The sequence below is a fragment of the Etheostoma spectabile genome, chromosome 13 (genome assembly GCF_008692095.1).
Source record: "Etheostoma spectabile isolate EspeVRDwgs_2016 chromosome 13, UIUC_Espe_1.0, whole genome shotgun sequence".
NCBI lineage: Eukaryota > Metazoa > Chordata > Actinopteri > Perciformes > Percidae > Etheostoma > Etheostoma spectabile.
The window spans coordinates 25,430,415-25,442,078 of record NC_045745.1 but is presented as its reverse complement, the minus strand read 5'-3'; the positions used below and the strand labels follow the sequence as shown (position 1 = coordinate 25,442,078).

At 40.1% G+C, this 11,664-nt stretch overlaps 2 protein-coding genes across 6 annotated transcripts in view; one reads left to right on the top strand and one right to left on the bottom strand.

Moving 5' to 3' along the window:
• The window catches only part of cdc23 (CDC23 (cell division cycle 23, yeast, homolog)), a 41,130-nt gene extending 40,109 nt beyond the window's left edge, over positions 1 to 1,021 (top strand). The window contains exons 15-16 of the mRNA XM_032532903.1: positions 525 to 644; positions 744 to 1,021. Coding sequence (XP_032388794.1) covers positions 525 to 644; positions 744 to 893 — 270 coding nt within the window. The 3' untranslated portion in view covers positions 894 to 1,021. The remainder of the gene's footprint in view (positions 1 to 524; positions 645 to 743) is intronic.
• A 1,166-nt stretch (positions 1,022 to 2,187) lies between these two features.
• kif20a (kinesin family member 20A) lies at positions 2,188 to 11,122 on the bottom strand. Of its 5 annotated transcripts, none has more exons than XM_032532900.1 (20): positions 10,915 to 11,122; positions 9,171 to 9,344; positions 8,867 to 8,992; positions 8,659 to 8,778; positions 8,307 to 8,445; positions 7,994 to 8,169; positions 7,540 to 7,639; positions 6,775 to 6,984; positions 6,253 to 6,364; positions 6,079 to 6,147; positions 5,816 to 5,959; positions 5,402 to 5,570; positions 5,136 to 5,288; positions 4,745 to 4,884; positions 4,488 to 4,590; positions 4,094 to 4,277; positions 3,917 to 4,008; positions 3,685 to 3,822; positions 3,292 to 3,359; positions 2,607 to 2,695 (listed from the first exon to the last, which is right to left on the bottom strand). In XM_032532900.1, the coding sequence occupies exons 2-19, from the start codon at positions 9,336 to 9,338 to the stop codon at positions 3,336 to 3,338; spliced, it is 2,367 nt and encodes a 788-aa protein (XP_032388791.1). In that variant the 5' UTR covers positions 9,339 to 9,344; positions 10,915 to 11,122; the 3' UTR covers positions 2,607 to 2,695; positions 3,292 to 3,335. The 5 variants fall into 5 exon arrangements, with proteins under 5 accessions (XP_032388789.1, XP_032388791.1, XP_032388792.1 ...); XM_032532901.1 differs by having other exon boundaries at positions 3,292 to 3,353; XM_032532898.1 differs by lacking the exon at positions 3,292 to 3,359 and having other exon boundaries at positions 2,188 to 2,695.
• Positions 11,123 to 11,664: the final 542 nt, after the last annotated feature.

Genomic DNA, 11,664 nt, shown 5'->3' with positions numbered 1-11,664 from the left:
AAAGTCAGGTTAATAGCAGGTGTTTCTACACAATAGAGAAGCGACAAGACTTTTGTCAGGGACTGTACACACATTTTTGACTCTCCAGTCCACAAACATATGTTGGTTGTTGGCTGTATTTGTGATTTGGGCTAGGCCCAGTTACAATAAAGGATAAATGATAAAGGAATTTATAATACAACAGCATACAATTACACTTTGTGTCAGCCATTTGTGTTTGACCCTTTCCCCGTTTCAAAATGACAATCCCACTGGGCACAAAGCCACGGTTTTGTTTCTTGTGTAAGAACTTCACTGGCTGCCAGCACAGAGCCTTGACCTTAACCCCGTACAAGACCTTTGGACTGAATCAACCATCACTAAAAGCCTTCCATGAGTGGAAGTGGTCGTAGTAGCATATTAATGCCTGTGGTTTTAAAATAAGATGTTCAATCAAAATCAATATATTTGTGGCCGCATGATTTTGGCTATGTATTTTATTTGTTTGGAAGAAATCTATTTCTAATCAGATCTCGTCATCACAGGAACAGCTGGAGCATGCGGAGGTGAGCACAGCCCTGCGGTACCTGGGTCAGTACTATTTCAAGAACAAGCTCTATGATGAGGCATCCCTCTGCGCACAGCGCTGTTGTGACTACAATGATGTAAGTGTGCCTGCATAACGTGAGCATTGTGTTCTAGTTGCTGCGGTAGAATGTAAGTAGTAACATACTAAATTGTGTCAATCGTCACTCTGCTCCTAGGCTCGTGAAGAGGGGAAGGCACTGTTAAGGCAGATTTCACAGGTCAGAGATCAGATTGAGACACCATCAGCTGATCTGTTTGCGCCACTCTCAAACAACACTCCCGTCAGGAGGGTGTCTCCACTGAACCTCATCTCCTTTACACCCTGACACTCAGGCTTTAAAATGGACAATTGGTGTATCCAACTGCTTGGTGGTTTGCCAAAAAGACAGTGTTGGAAGGATTTATTTGTTGACGCATAGCTTTCTTAATGACATTAAAGTAACATGTTTGTAAACTTGGCACTCTTGATAATTTTGTTCGGCCATGCTGTTAATGTAACAAGCTCTTGCAATAAATGCTGGGGCTGGTTTGCCTGATGTACATACCTCAGTGAACTGATTACATAAGATTTTTAAATAGATTTAATGCACATGCAGATTTGGTACAATTCAAGGCTTTCCTTACAGTGTAACAAAAACACAGATCCAGAGTAAAGACGGTACACACGTTTGGACACGCAGTTATGCCTAAATCCAGTTTAAATGGTAAGATTAAAGCATATTTGCAAAGACTTTTCATTTCAGGGTGTATAGTACCTGATCATTATTCTATAGTACTTAGATTACTCAAACCAATGTTTTTATAAATTTTATTGTAGAAAAGTAAAAAGTATTAACAGCAAAAGAGAAGGCGGTATACACACACATGCACTATTTTTACCATACAGACCATAGCTGTTGGCCACTGACCAGTGTTACTGCTCAAGATCAACTCAAAGCCCTTAGTACTACCTACCCTTTAAAGCATAACTGTTTTACCGGCGTGAACAACACATGTACAGTGGCTTACATAAGTTTACACACCCATGCTAAAGTTTATTTAAAAAGAGGAAAAAAAAATAAAAATACAAAAATTGATCTTAATGCCTTAATTCAAAAGATTTTGGAAAATCCAACCTTTTAAAAAGGACACCACTTTTCTTCGTGAATGAATGTATTGTAAATAAATGTTATTCCTTAAAATACAGGGGGCATAAGTACACACACCCCTATGTTAAATTCCCATAGAAGCAGGCAGATTTTTATTTTTAAAAGGCCAGTTAATTCATTGATCCAGGATACTGTGCTTTCTGATAAAGTTCCCTTGGCCTTTGGAATTAGAATAGCGCCCCCCAGAAAAGCCAATGGAACTTTGTCAGGATGCATAGTATCCTGGATCCATGAAATAACTGGCCTTTAAAAATAAAAATGGGCCTGTATACTTATGCTCCCTGTATTTTAAGGAAGAACATTTACAATACATTTTTCATTCACAAAGAAAATTGGTGTCCTGAAAAGGTTATATTTTCATATATTCCTGTATTTTTTTAATTAAAAGGCATTAAGATCAATTTCTAAAAGGTTTTTTTTTCTCTTTTTAATCAACTTTATCATGGGTGTGTACACTTATGCAAGCCACTGTATATGGCATGACAACAGTGAGTTAACTGCACTGCAAAAAAAGTAAATATATACAAAGCAATATAAAAATACTATAAAGTTATAAGCAAATAAAACTTTTTTTGTGCATAATATCAAAGAGGACAGACGCTTCAAAACACTCAGTACTTTCCCCTGAGACTACGAGGGGTGGGGACAGGGCTGGGAGGTGGAGACTGTTGGCGAGACCGCAAGATCCGTGAGTAAGGGGTAACATTTGCTTCTTCACGAGTGTTTTTACGTGTTGGAGTACGCGTCGGGAACAGAGATGTGAAAAAGGGCCGTTTTTGCGGAGGGCGGTTCTCAGTGTCGCTTGGTGCAGCGACCCCACAGCCCCTTTTCTTGCAGGAGCCTGGTGTGCTGGAGGCAACAAAGCTTGGGGGGGGAAGCTGGGGCTGGAAGGCCTGTGTCTGGGACAGGGTCTCCGCTTTCCGCCTCAAGTCGGCCTTTACAAGCATCAGGCCATTCTGGAGGTCCGATAGGATCTGGTCCTAAGAAGAATTCAGTCAACAGGGTTAGACAAGACCACAGGAGGAGGAAGTGAAGGATGGGGGGGGGGTTAACGGCAAAAACAAACCAAACTGCGGCTCATTGCAATAATTACATTTGTCTGCGTCCCGTATCCTTTTATTTCTGTCATTATGTGTGCCACAATAATATCCTACCAAAAACAAGACATTGCATGGCTGCTTGCTGCACTTGGCAGCTGCTTGGTGTGTTTTTGGTGTAAGAGAGAAGAATGTGAGCCAAAAAAAACATTTCAACATGCTTTTGCACAGTAATCACCTGGTGCAGATGTTAGAAACCTAGATTTCTTTTAGATTAGATTTTAGTTTAAAAGCTGGCTGTGCATCAAGATGGTTAGTGAAGAGAGTAGAGGGAAAGAAAAAAAAAGTTTTTTAAATTAGGAATTGCACTTTAAACAGATCCTGCTTTGAGATGATTATAATAATAATAATAATAATAATAATAATAATAATAATAATAATCACTGCTTCTCCAAAAGTTAGAGAACCCATAATCAGCCTCAAAATGAAGAGAAGGTTATAAAATTCCTAACTCAAATTGTACATGCAGAGGTGCTTACAGGGATAACAGTATTTTAAAGTCTTGATTTGGTTCAGTACTTTTTCAGCTGAGCTTCAGCTGCTGCAGCTGTGGTAGAGAGCAAAACATTTAGTTGTTTGCAGTTTGAAATTGTTCTTCCAACTACAAATGATAAATGAAACCTTTATTGGAAAAATGTAGTTGATGTCTGCAGTAACTTAAATTACATAAACTGACAAAACTATCACTAACAAAATAAAAAAGCTTAACTTCAGTGCTGCATTATTAAAATTAATGAGCTTTCTATACCATGACATTCATTGTTGGTGCAGAATTTTACACCAATTGTCTTAGTTGAATGTTTTTGGACAGCCAAGCATTCTTTTAAATGATTTATAGAAAACCTACGTTTATTAAATATGAATCGTCGTACCTGTTTGGCTAGTGTCTCATCTGCAGCTGTTAGTGCCTGCCGCAGCCTCTCTCCTCCCGTGTTGCGACAGCAGGCTCGTTCACCAGACTGCAGGTCCACACCGAGCCGCTGCAAATCCAGGCGCAGCTGGCGCAGGTTCTGTTAGAAGAAGAAGAAAAAATCTGAATTTTAGCGTTTCTGAAGGCAAACAGACTCACGTGCAGCAAAACAATACGATACAGTGGTAACCGACCCGTTGGCCTTCCTCCAGCTTGCGGTCAGCAGCACCAGTGTGGGTGCCTGTGGGACCTGGGACTTCCAGCTGCATCTTCAGCTTTGTCAGCTCTGCACAGGCAAGGAGAACAAGACAGTCAAACACCATCAACAATATCCTAACGGTAACACGTTGTTGGAGCAGAGTTTCTGTCACCTTGTGTCTTGGTGAGCAGCTCAGCGCGACACTGGTCAAGCTCCACTTGCAGACTGCCAAATTCTGCCTGAATAGCGAGGCGCTGAGACCGCCGAGGCCCTTCCAAGTCTCCATGCAGGGCCGAATCCCCTGCCTTGCTTTTTTCCAGGGCAGCGGACAAAGCTTCAATCTCCTGATCACGCTCCTAAAAGAAAGCATGGAAAGATAACAATAAGTGAAAAATGTTGATATACTGAACAGGATTACAAATATAAATACAGTGTGAATACTCATTGCACTTGGGAAAAGATCTAATTTATTTAGTATGTGTGTATTGAAACCCAAGCCAGGGACTGACTGGGGACAGACACTGCCTAAAAAAGTGCAAACTTAAGGCTGATGATTTAGCTCTCACCTTCAGCTCCTGGCTGTAGAATTTCTTCAAATGTTTTTGCAAGTTGGTTATCTTGTCTTCGTACCTCTCTTCAATTAGAGCTCTTTCTGCCACCAAGGTCTCACTGTGGGGAGTAAGACAACACGGTATTTATTTTAAATTCAAGCATTTTCCCTCATCATTTTACTGTTACATCTTTCTGTACCTTCGATAAAAGAAAAAAAAAAAGTCTTAAAAAGGCATATTAAAAACATTTGATCCAAACAAAGCAGACACACCTGAAGCCATCTTGCATCCCAGAGATAACCTCCATCATCTCAGAGACCACCTGCTCTCTCACATTTGCCTCAAGGACCTCTTTCTCTTCCCGCTGGCGCTGCACCTCTCTCTTCAGGACATCAATGGCCTGCAGCAAAGACTTGATAAAGCACAGTCAGCTTTTAGGAAAACTGGACAAGTGTCTGTTTTTTGAGGAATTTCAAACACAAATTGTTTTTTGTTATTCATGTGTTCATCTAAATATGCAAAACACTCCAGTTGATAGCCTTAATGGCAACGTTTCATGGTGGCTTTAAAGAAGAGTAGGTTTTGCAAAGTAAAGAAAATTGGTAATGGAAGGAGTTGTGAAATAATAATTTAACTCTTGCATATAATAGCATAGAATGTTACCTCAGTATTTAACATGCTGATATCGCCATCTTCAACATCACTCTCATCCTCTTCGTCTTCCATCACTGTGCTTTCGTTACCATTTGCTGTTGGCTCACGCAGCAGGGACAAGATGTAGGCCACTCTGGTCTTTGTGGACGGGCCATGGACCAGCTGAAATTACATGAAGCAAGTTTTATTTCTCTGTGGTCTGATCCCTACATGCAAGACTAAATCTGTCTCTAAAAATCATAGAAGTTACATAGCACAAGACTGTTTATATTTACTTGAGTAGCAATAGCTGAGAATTTGAGGGCTTGGAGGGTCTCGTCATAGATGGAAGCACACGGGTTGATGTTGACCACCATGCTGGAGGTTCCTTGGCCACAGAAGAAACCCTGCAGGACCCGGGTTAGTTTACTGTCCCTGAAGGGCACCACTTGAGGGGGTCGTGTTCTAGGGAGGTGTTCAAAATTATTATTGTTTTTTTAAACATTTCTTTCTCAAACAGCTCATTCCAATATCTTATGAGAAAATGTATGCCTAATATGTGAAGCACTTGGTAACCCTGCTTCATATGATATGGAACAATATTAATATTGGGGAACAGAATCCAATTACTAGAGGAGTTACATTTTTCGAATTTACTACACCACTACTGTCTAACATAACTTCTTTCCAAGTTACAGTTAAACACGTACTTGTTGTTCTGGTTGTGCCTCAAAGCAGCAATACAGCGTCCCAGTGTTAAAAGCGAGGTGTTGATGTTGTTGGCCTCCTTCATCCTCTCACCATTACGCTGCTCTTTACAGCGTTCAGACCCAGCCAGATCACACACAGTCAGTCTAAAAAGGAGAAAGTGCATGACACGGTACTGTTTTATTGCACTTGCAAACTCAAAATATCCCTAAATCAAAATGAACCAAAGCTGAAATTTAGAGTGGGTAACAAAAGGTTAACTTACTCGCTGATGTGCGTGGCCTGGACGGCATCTGGGCGGACGTGCAGGACGCGAATCGAGAAAATGCTGTGGCTGAGTAGGTGATAAAATGATGATCAGAGAGGGAAAAAGTGAGCGTCAAACACGTAGCATGTTAAAAATAAATCAAAATATTACAAAAGTGGAATGTGCTCCTACCTACGGCTGGAGTTTTGGTTGAGGTGAGTGCTGGCGAAGCTCTGGTTACGACGTCCAGCCCTCAGAATCCTCCAAGCTTCCTCTGCACTGCGGACCTGGATCCAAGCGAGGTCTGATATGACAAGAGGAAGAAGCAAAAAATAATAATAAAGACACTGCAACATGAAAAGCAGCAACAAAAGAACTACAACACATGTTGTATGTCCTACAGAACAGATTTTAAAGTAGCCATGACAATATTATAACAAAGCAAACATACTTGTGTTTTCATAATTTCACGTGGTGTTGCACTCACATCAAATTAAAACATGAAAGACTGCAGGTAAGGTGCAGAAGGAGTAGGGAGGAAATGAAAGCAGCAGTGTACAGTTTAACATCATTTCCTTTAATTAAGTGTAACATAATGTACATCAGATGAGAGAAGCTGCATACTGGGATTGAGCTTCAAATTGATACATAATATACTAGTTAAACACTTTAAAAGTTATATAAACATTATTTCTGTGCATGAGTAAGTGTTACCTTTCACATATGGGTTGCCCTGCTTGTCGTCACTAAGCCGCAGTGTAACCCTTTTTCTGGGCTGAAGGGAGGGCGAAGCATCCAGAAGGTCATACAGGAACTCATTGTAGATCTCGTAGAAGGACACCCAGATAGAAAACTGCACCCCTTCCTCCAGATCTCCTCCACTGTGTGAAAGGCTGTCAGGCTCCAGGCAAACACTGTCTGTGTCTACACACACACACAAAAAGAAAGAGAGAGATCAATGCATGATGTTTCAACAAAAAAAAGGCTTTCACTCTTGCTGTAATGATTTTAATGTAAAACGGTGGCAAGGTTGAATTTAGCAAGTATGAACTGGACAAATAGAAATTCCTTTTTGCAGGCCAACAATATCATATCCACATTTCCTGTTTTATGCTATTAAAATACCTCCAGTCCCAGTAATAGCATTTTCCCAGGAACATTTTTATATACACACTGTGTGTGTGTGCGTGTGTGTTTGTTTTTCCATACAGGCATTGAACACAGAATGACATCAGGGAACAATATAAGATGTGCTCTCTTTTATCATTTATATACCTTATTTGCTGCTACCTGCCTATTTGCACTATTGTATACTGTATAATTCTGTTTTATTGTGTGTACCTTTGATGTACTTGGGAGAAGCCAAAGACCAATTTCCACTGAGGTGTACAATAAAGTTATTTAAATAAATATATATATAAAAAAAATTAAATTTTGCCAATGTTGTCTCCATTTGGAATATACTGATGTCCTCCTCACCGTCAAGCTGGGTGGCGAGGTTACTTGTAGCGGAGAGTCCTCCAATGCCGCTGTCCCAGATTGTAGTGGTGGCACCTCGACGAGAAGTCGCAAAGTCATCCTGTAGCAAACAAAGAATACTGCTCAGCTCATATCTGGATGCAAGAAGACACTTATTCTTTAAGAGTAGTGTGGTTACTCAGATCACCCAACATAATATTAAGAGATAGATAGATAGATAGATAGATAGATAGATAGATAGATAGATAACGATTTAAACAGGTTGGTTGACAGTGAACTTAATGGAATTATTGTCTACGCCATAAGTTCAGGATAAGTAACATACTACAAAATGACAGAAATATTTAAAAGCACATTATTGACAAATACTTGGAAGCAAAAGACACTGGGAAACAACGTATCAAGGAAATTACTTAATGCCATACTACCTTTTTAAAAAATGTCTCATGTGTACCTCTTTGAGCAGAGAGTTTCTGCGGATTTCCTCCACCCTGACCTCTCCGGCATCAAGCTGCCTCACATCGTGATACATCATCGGCTTCAGGTCCATGGCACTATAGAGACGGCCGTGCAGTTTCCTGAACAGAGACGCTAAAGCCCGGGGTATGAGGCCTGCCTCTCGACCAGTGCCTGCAGATCAAAGCATTTTAAGTATTTCCCTGACCAGTGTGTTGAATGCTACATCAGCATCAACAACCATTCTAAAGAGCTGCAAACACTAACATCACAATCAAATCTAGGCTTTATACTGATGTGTCTAATCTCACCCTGAATAGTGTACGTCTTTCCAGAATTGGTGACACCGTAAGTGTAGAGAAGTCGGTTTTCTCCTTGAAGCACATCTTTGACCATTTTCTTCATCGTGCACTCATAAAACTGTTGCTGTGTGGTCTCTGGCCCAAAGATCTATGAAAGATGGGTGATGAGAAAACATCAGAATGTGTCGCTCTTTTTTAAATAGAAACTATTAATGAATGTTTTACTCCAGGATCATCATTGTTTATGCTGGCATTTGTTGCTATGCACAATAATTAGCCCATTTTAACCAGCAATACTTTCAGCCCTTGTAAAATAAACAACGTTCTTTAACATGATGCACATGTTTGCTTGCCCTCCTACCTTCGAGAAACTGAACTTGTGCATGCTCTGGGTGATGCCCCTCTCTGCGGTCCTCATGTTCTGAGATTCTTTTGGAGCTTTGAGCAGCAGAGTCTCTTCATCTTGGACGGCCACACAACCCTAAAAGAAGAGTGAACCTTTAGCACAGAGTACAGGTGCAGTAAAAGCAATAAATGCAAAAAATCTAACCACAGAATTAAAGTCTTACCGCTTCTTCTCCCCTAACATTGTCAGTCTCAGTAAGTGGCCGGATGCGCAGAAAAACCTTCACCTTCTCTGTGTTCTCTTCATCACAGCTACCTTGTTTCACAGCTGCAGATTTCACTGCTAGTTTCTAGAGATACAAATTAAAAGCATCTTTAATGTTTTGTTGCTGACATAGAATGATTTAAATCATGAAGGATAAGACAAGTCAATGTAAAAAACATTAGGTCCATTCACCATCTGTTTATCATATAAACTCCACAGGATATGTTGTAACACATTAATAGCATACTCGTATCAACTCTCACCGGTTCTGTAATGGATGGCCGGGTGTTCAGGCCGGGGGAAATGACAGAGATCTCAGGCAGACGTGGTCTGGACAGGCCTCCATGCTCTGCTGCCGTAGACTCAAACACAGCCATTTCCTCATCCTCATCATAGGGACATACCGACGGGGAGGACAAAGACAGCGCCATGCTTACCTGTTACAAGAAGACAAATTGTAATGAGTATAAAGTAGGGCCGCATGATATGAAGAAATTATATAATTGCGATTATTTTGACTGATATTGTGATATGATTCACGATATCGTAGGGGATGATCATTTTGCATCGTTATTCTCATTGAAAAATATTAAAATCTGAAAAATAAAAATGATTTATAGTATGATATTTGCGAGGATCTATACCAAACAGATTGTTTTCCTTTAGACTGTAGGATACAATTTGTAGGCCGGGGACAACCCCCCATCTCAATTGCGATTAATTGTGCAGCCCTAGTATAAAGTAATTGCAACATTTTTCAAACCTGGCTGTTTGCCAGGAAATGCATTTAAAAGCAACCCTCTATAATGTCATTACATTACACAATACTTCCATGAATCAGGATTTAATATAGATAAATGAATAAATAAACAGATTTTAGTGGGTAATAACACCTGTCTAAACTACTGGGGTGGTGATGGCGCAGTATATATATTTATATATGACACATCATGTGGGAGATGCGGTTTCAATTCCCGCTGCGCGACATCAACTAATGCCTCCCTGAGCAAGACACTGCTCCAGAGGCATATGCGGACTCTGACATATATAGAAATAGTAAGTCGCTTCGGATAAAAGCGTCAGCTAAATGTACCAAAGCTAATGTACTCTCACGCTTTTTCAACGATGTGCTTACAATTAGGCCATCACAATAGAATGCGCAACACCTAAACGTTATGACAGGATTACGTAATTAAAAGAAGGGTGTGTCCTAAGACAAGGTGAGTAAATGCACAGAAACTGGGTGAAGCCTACTTTGCCCAACACGCAAAGTAGTCCAACACTAGTCAAACAGGAAATGATTTTTTCCAAGGCTATCACCTGACCTGACAACTTTAGTAGTGGTGCAGGAAAATGGCATCACTGACATCAATCAATTGCCTACAGAAACGCACACCGAACATTTTTTTTGTGGTGCATGTCGCACGGCTTGTATAAACGTTTTTACAAATTACATAGCCAAGACGTTGCAAGTTTTTGAAGTAGCTAAAAGTTAAGGTTAACAATGATAACGTTTATGCTTTAACTCACTAACCTAGCTATCTAGCTAAACGTTCTCTTATTTTAGCTGGCTAAGTTACTTGTGCCTCAGTTAGAGTTTAAAAGGAGACTATTCAACTACCCTGGCAGTGCAAGTTATCACAGCTAGCTAGGTCAACTTTACAATGACAGGTCATTATCGTTCATATTAGCTAACCTGAATTTTTATAAAAACCCGTTTCCGCCGGGTTTCAACACGAGGCGAGTGCGTGAGAGTACACGTGTAACGTTAACATTACGTAAGTTAGCTAGCTAGCTAAGGTTTGAACGTGCACGGAAAGCGGTGTTGAACATTTTATAAATATTGTGGTCACTCCCACCAAACTAACAAGAACCTTTGTATTATGTTAAGTTAGGTCATATAGCTATATCTATGACGTTAGGTAATCATTTATAACAGCTGTATCATGACTTAGTTAGCTACTGTTGGTGGTAGCATCAAAGGGTCCAAGGATTAAGTTAACTTACCTCAAAAGTGCGATGAGCGCCTGGTTAACTAAATTTAACTTATTGAGAAGATCGCCAAAACTCAAGTAATTAAAAAAAACGACGATATTGGGTTAAATCTGTATCAAAGTTAACTAAAACTATTCCTTCATTCCGACTTCGAAGCGGCGTCAGCTGAATTATTTTCCCCGTATGCGTTTGGTTTTTGAACAACGCGCTTCCCCTGCAGAGCGAGTCACTGATTGGCTAAAGATAGTGACGTAATGTTTGAAGCATCCTACGTAGCACAGCGTCGACCTCTCAAATCCTAAGGAATGGCTTTGAAAGTCCTAAATGTAAAAACAAAAACATCAGAGAAATTTTCCAGGACAAAATAATTACACCAAGGGGGAATTTTTTGAATCATTTATTTTCAGAGGTGCAACGGGAAAATGCTTTGCCCGTATAAATAACAAAGTAAAGGAGCTACACCTTGAACGATTGCATCATTATAAATGGCTAAACATACAATTTTCACGAATCAAAATACACAGAGATTGATGCCAAATGTAGCTTTTTCTATGGTGACACTGAAAAAACAGTACATTTATTTTATGACTGCTATTATTCCATGAAGCTTGGGTCAAACTTGGAAGAATTTAAACTATGCAAAAGGAAGATGCAGGCTAAAATGGTTTGTAAGTGTCATCACTGTTTATTACGGTGGCCGACAGGGGGCAAACGCCCTGCAATTTAAGAACACACATGCAAATGGACAAAACACAAGCAAAT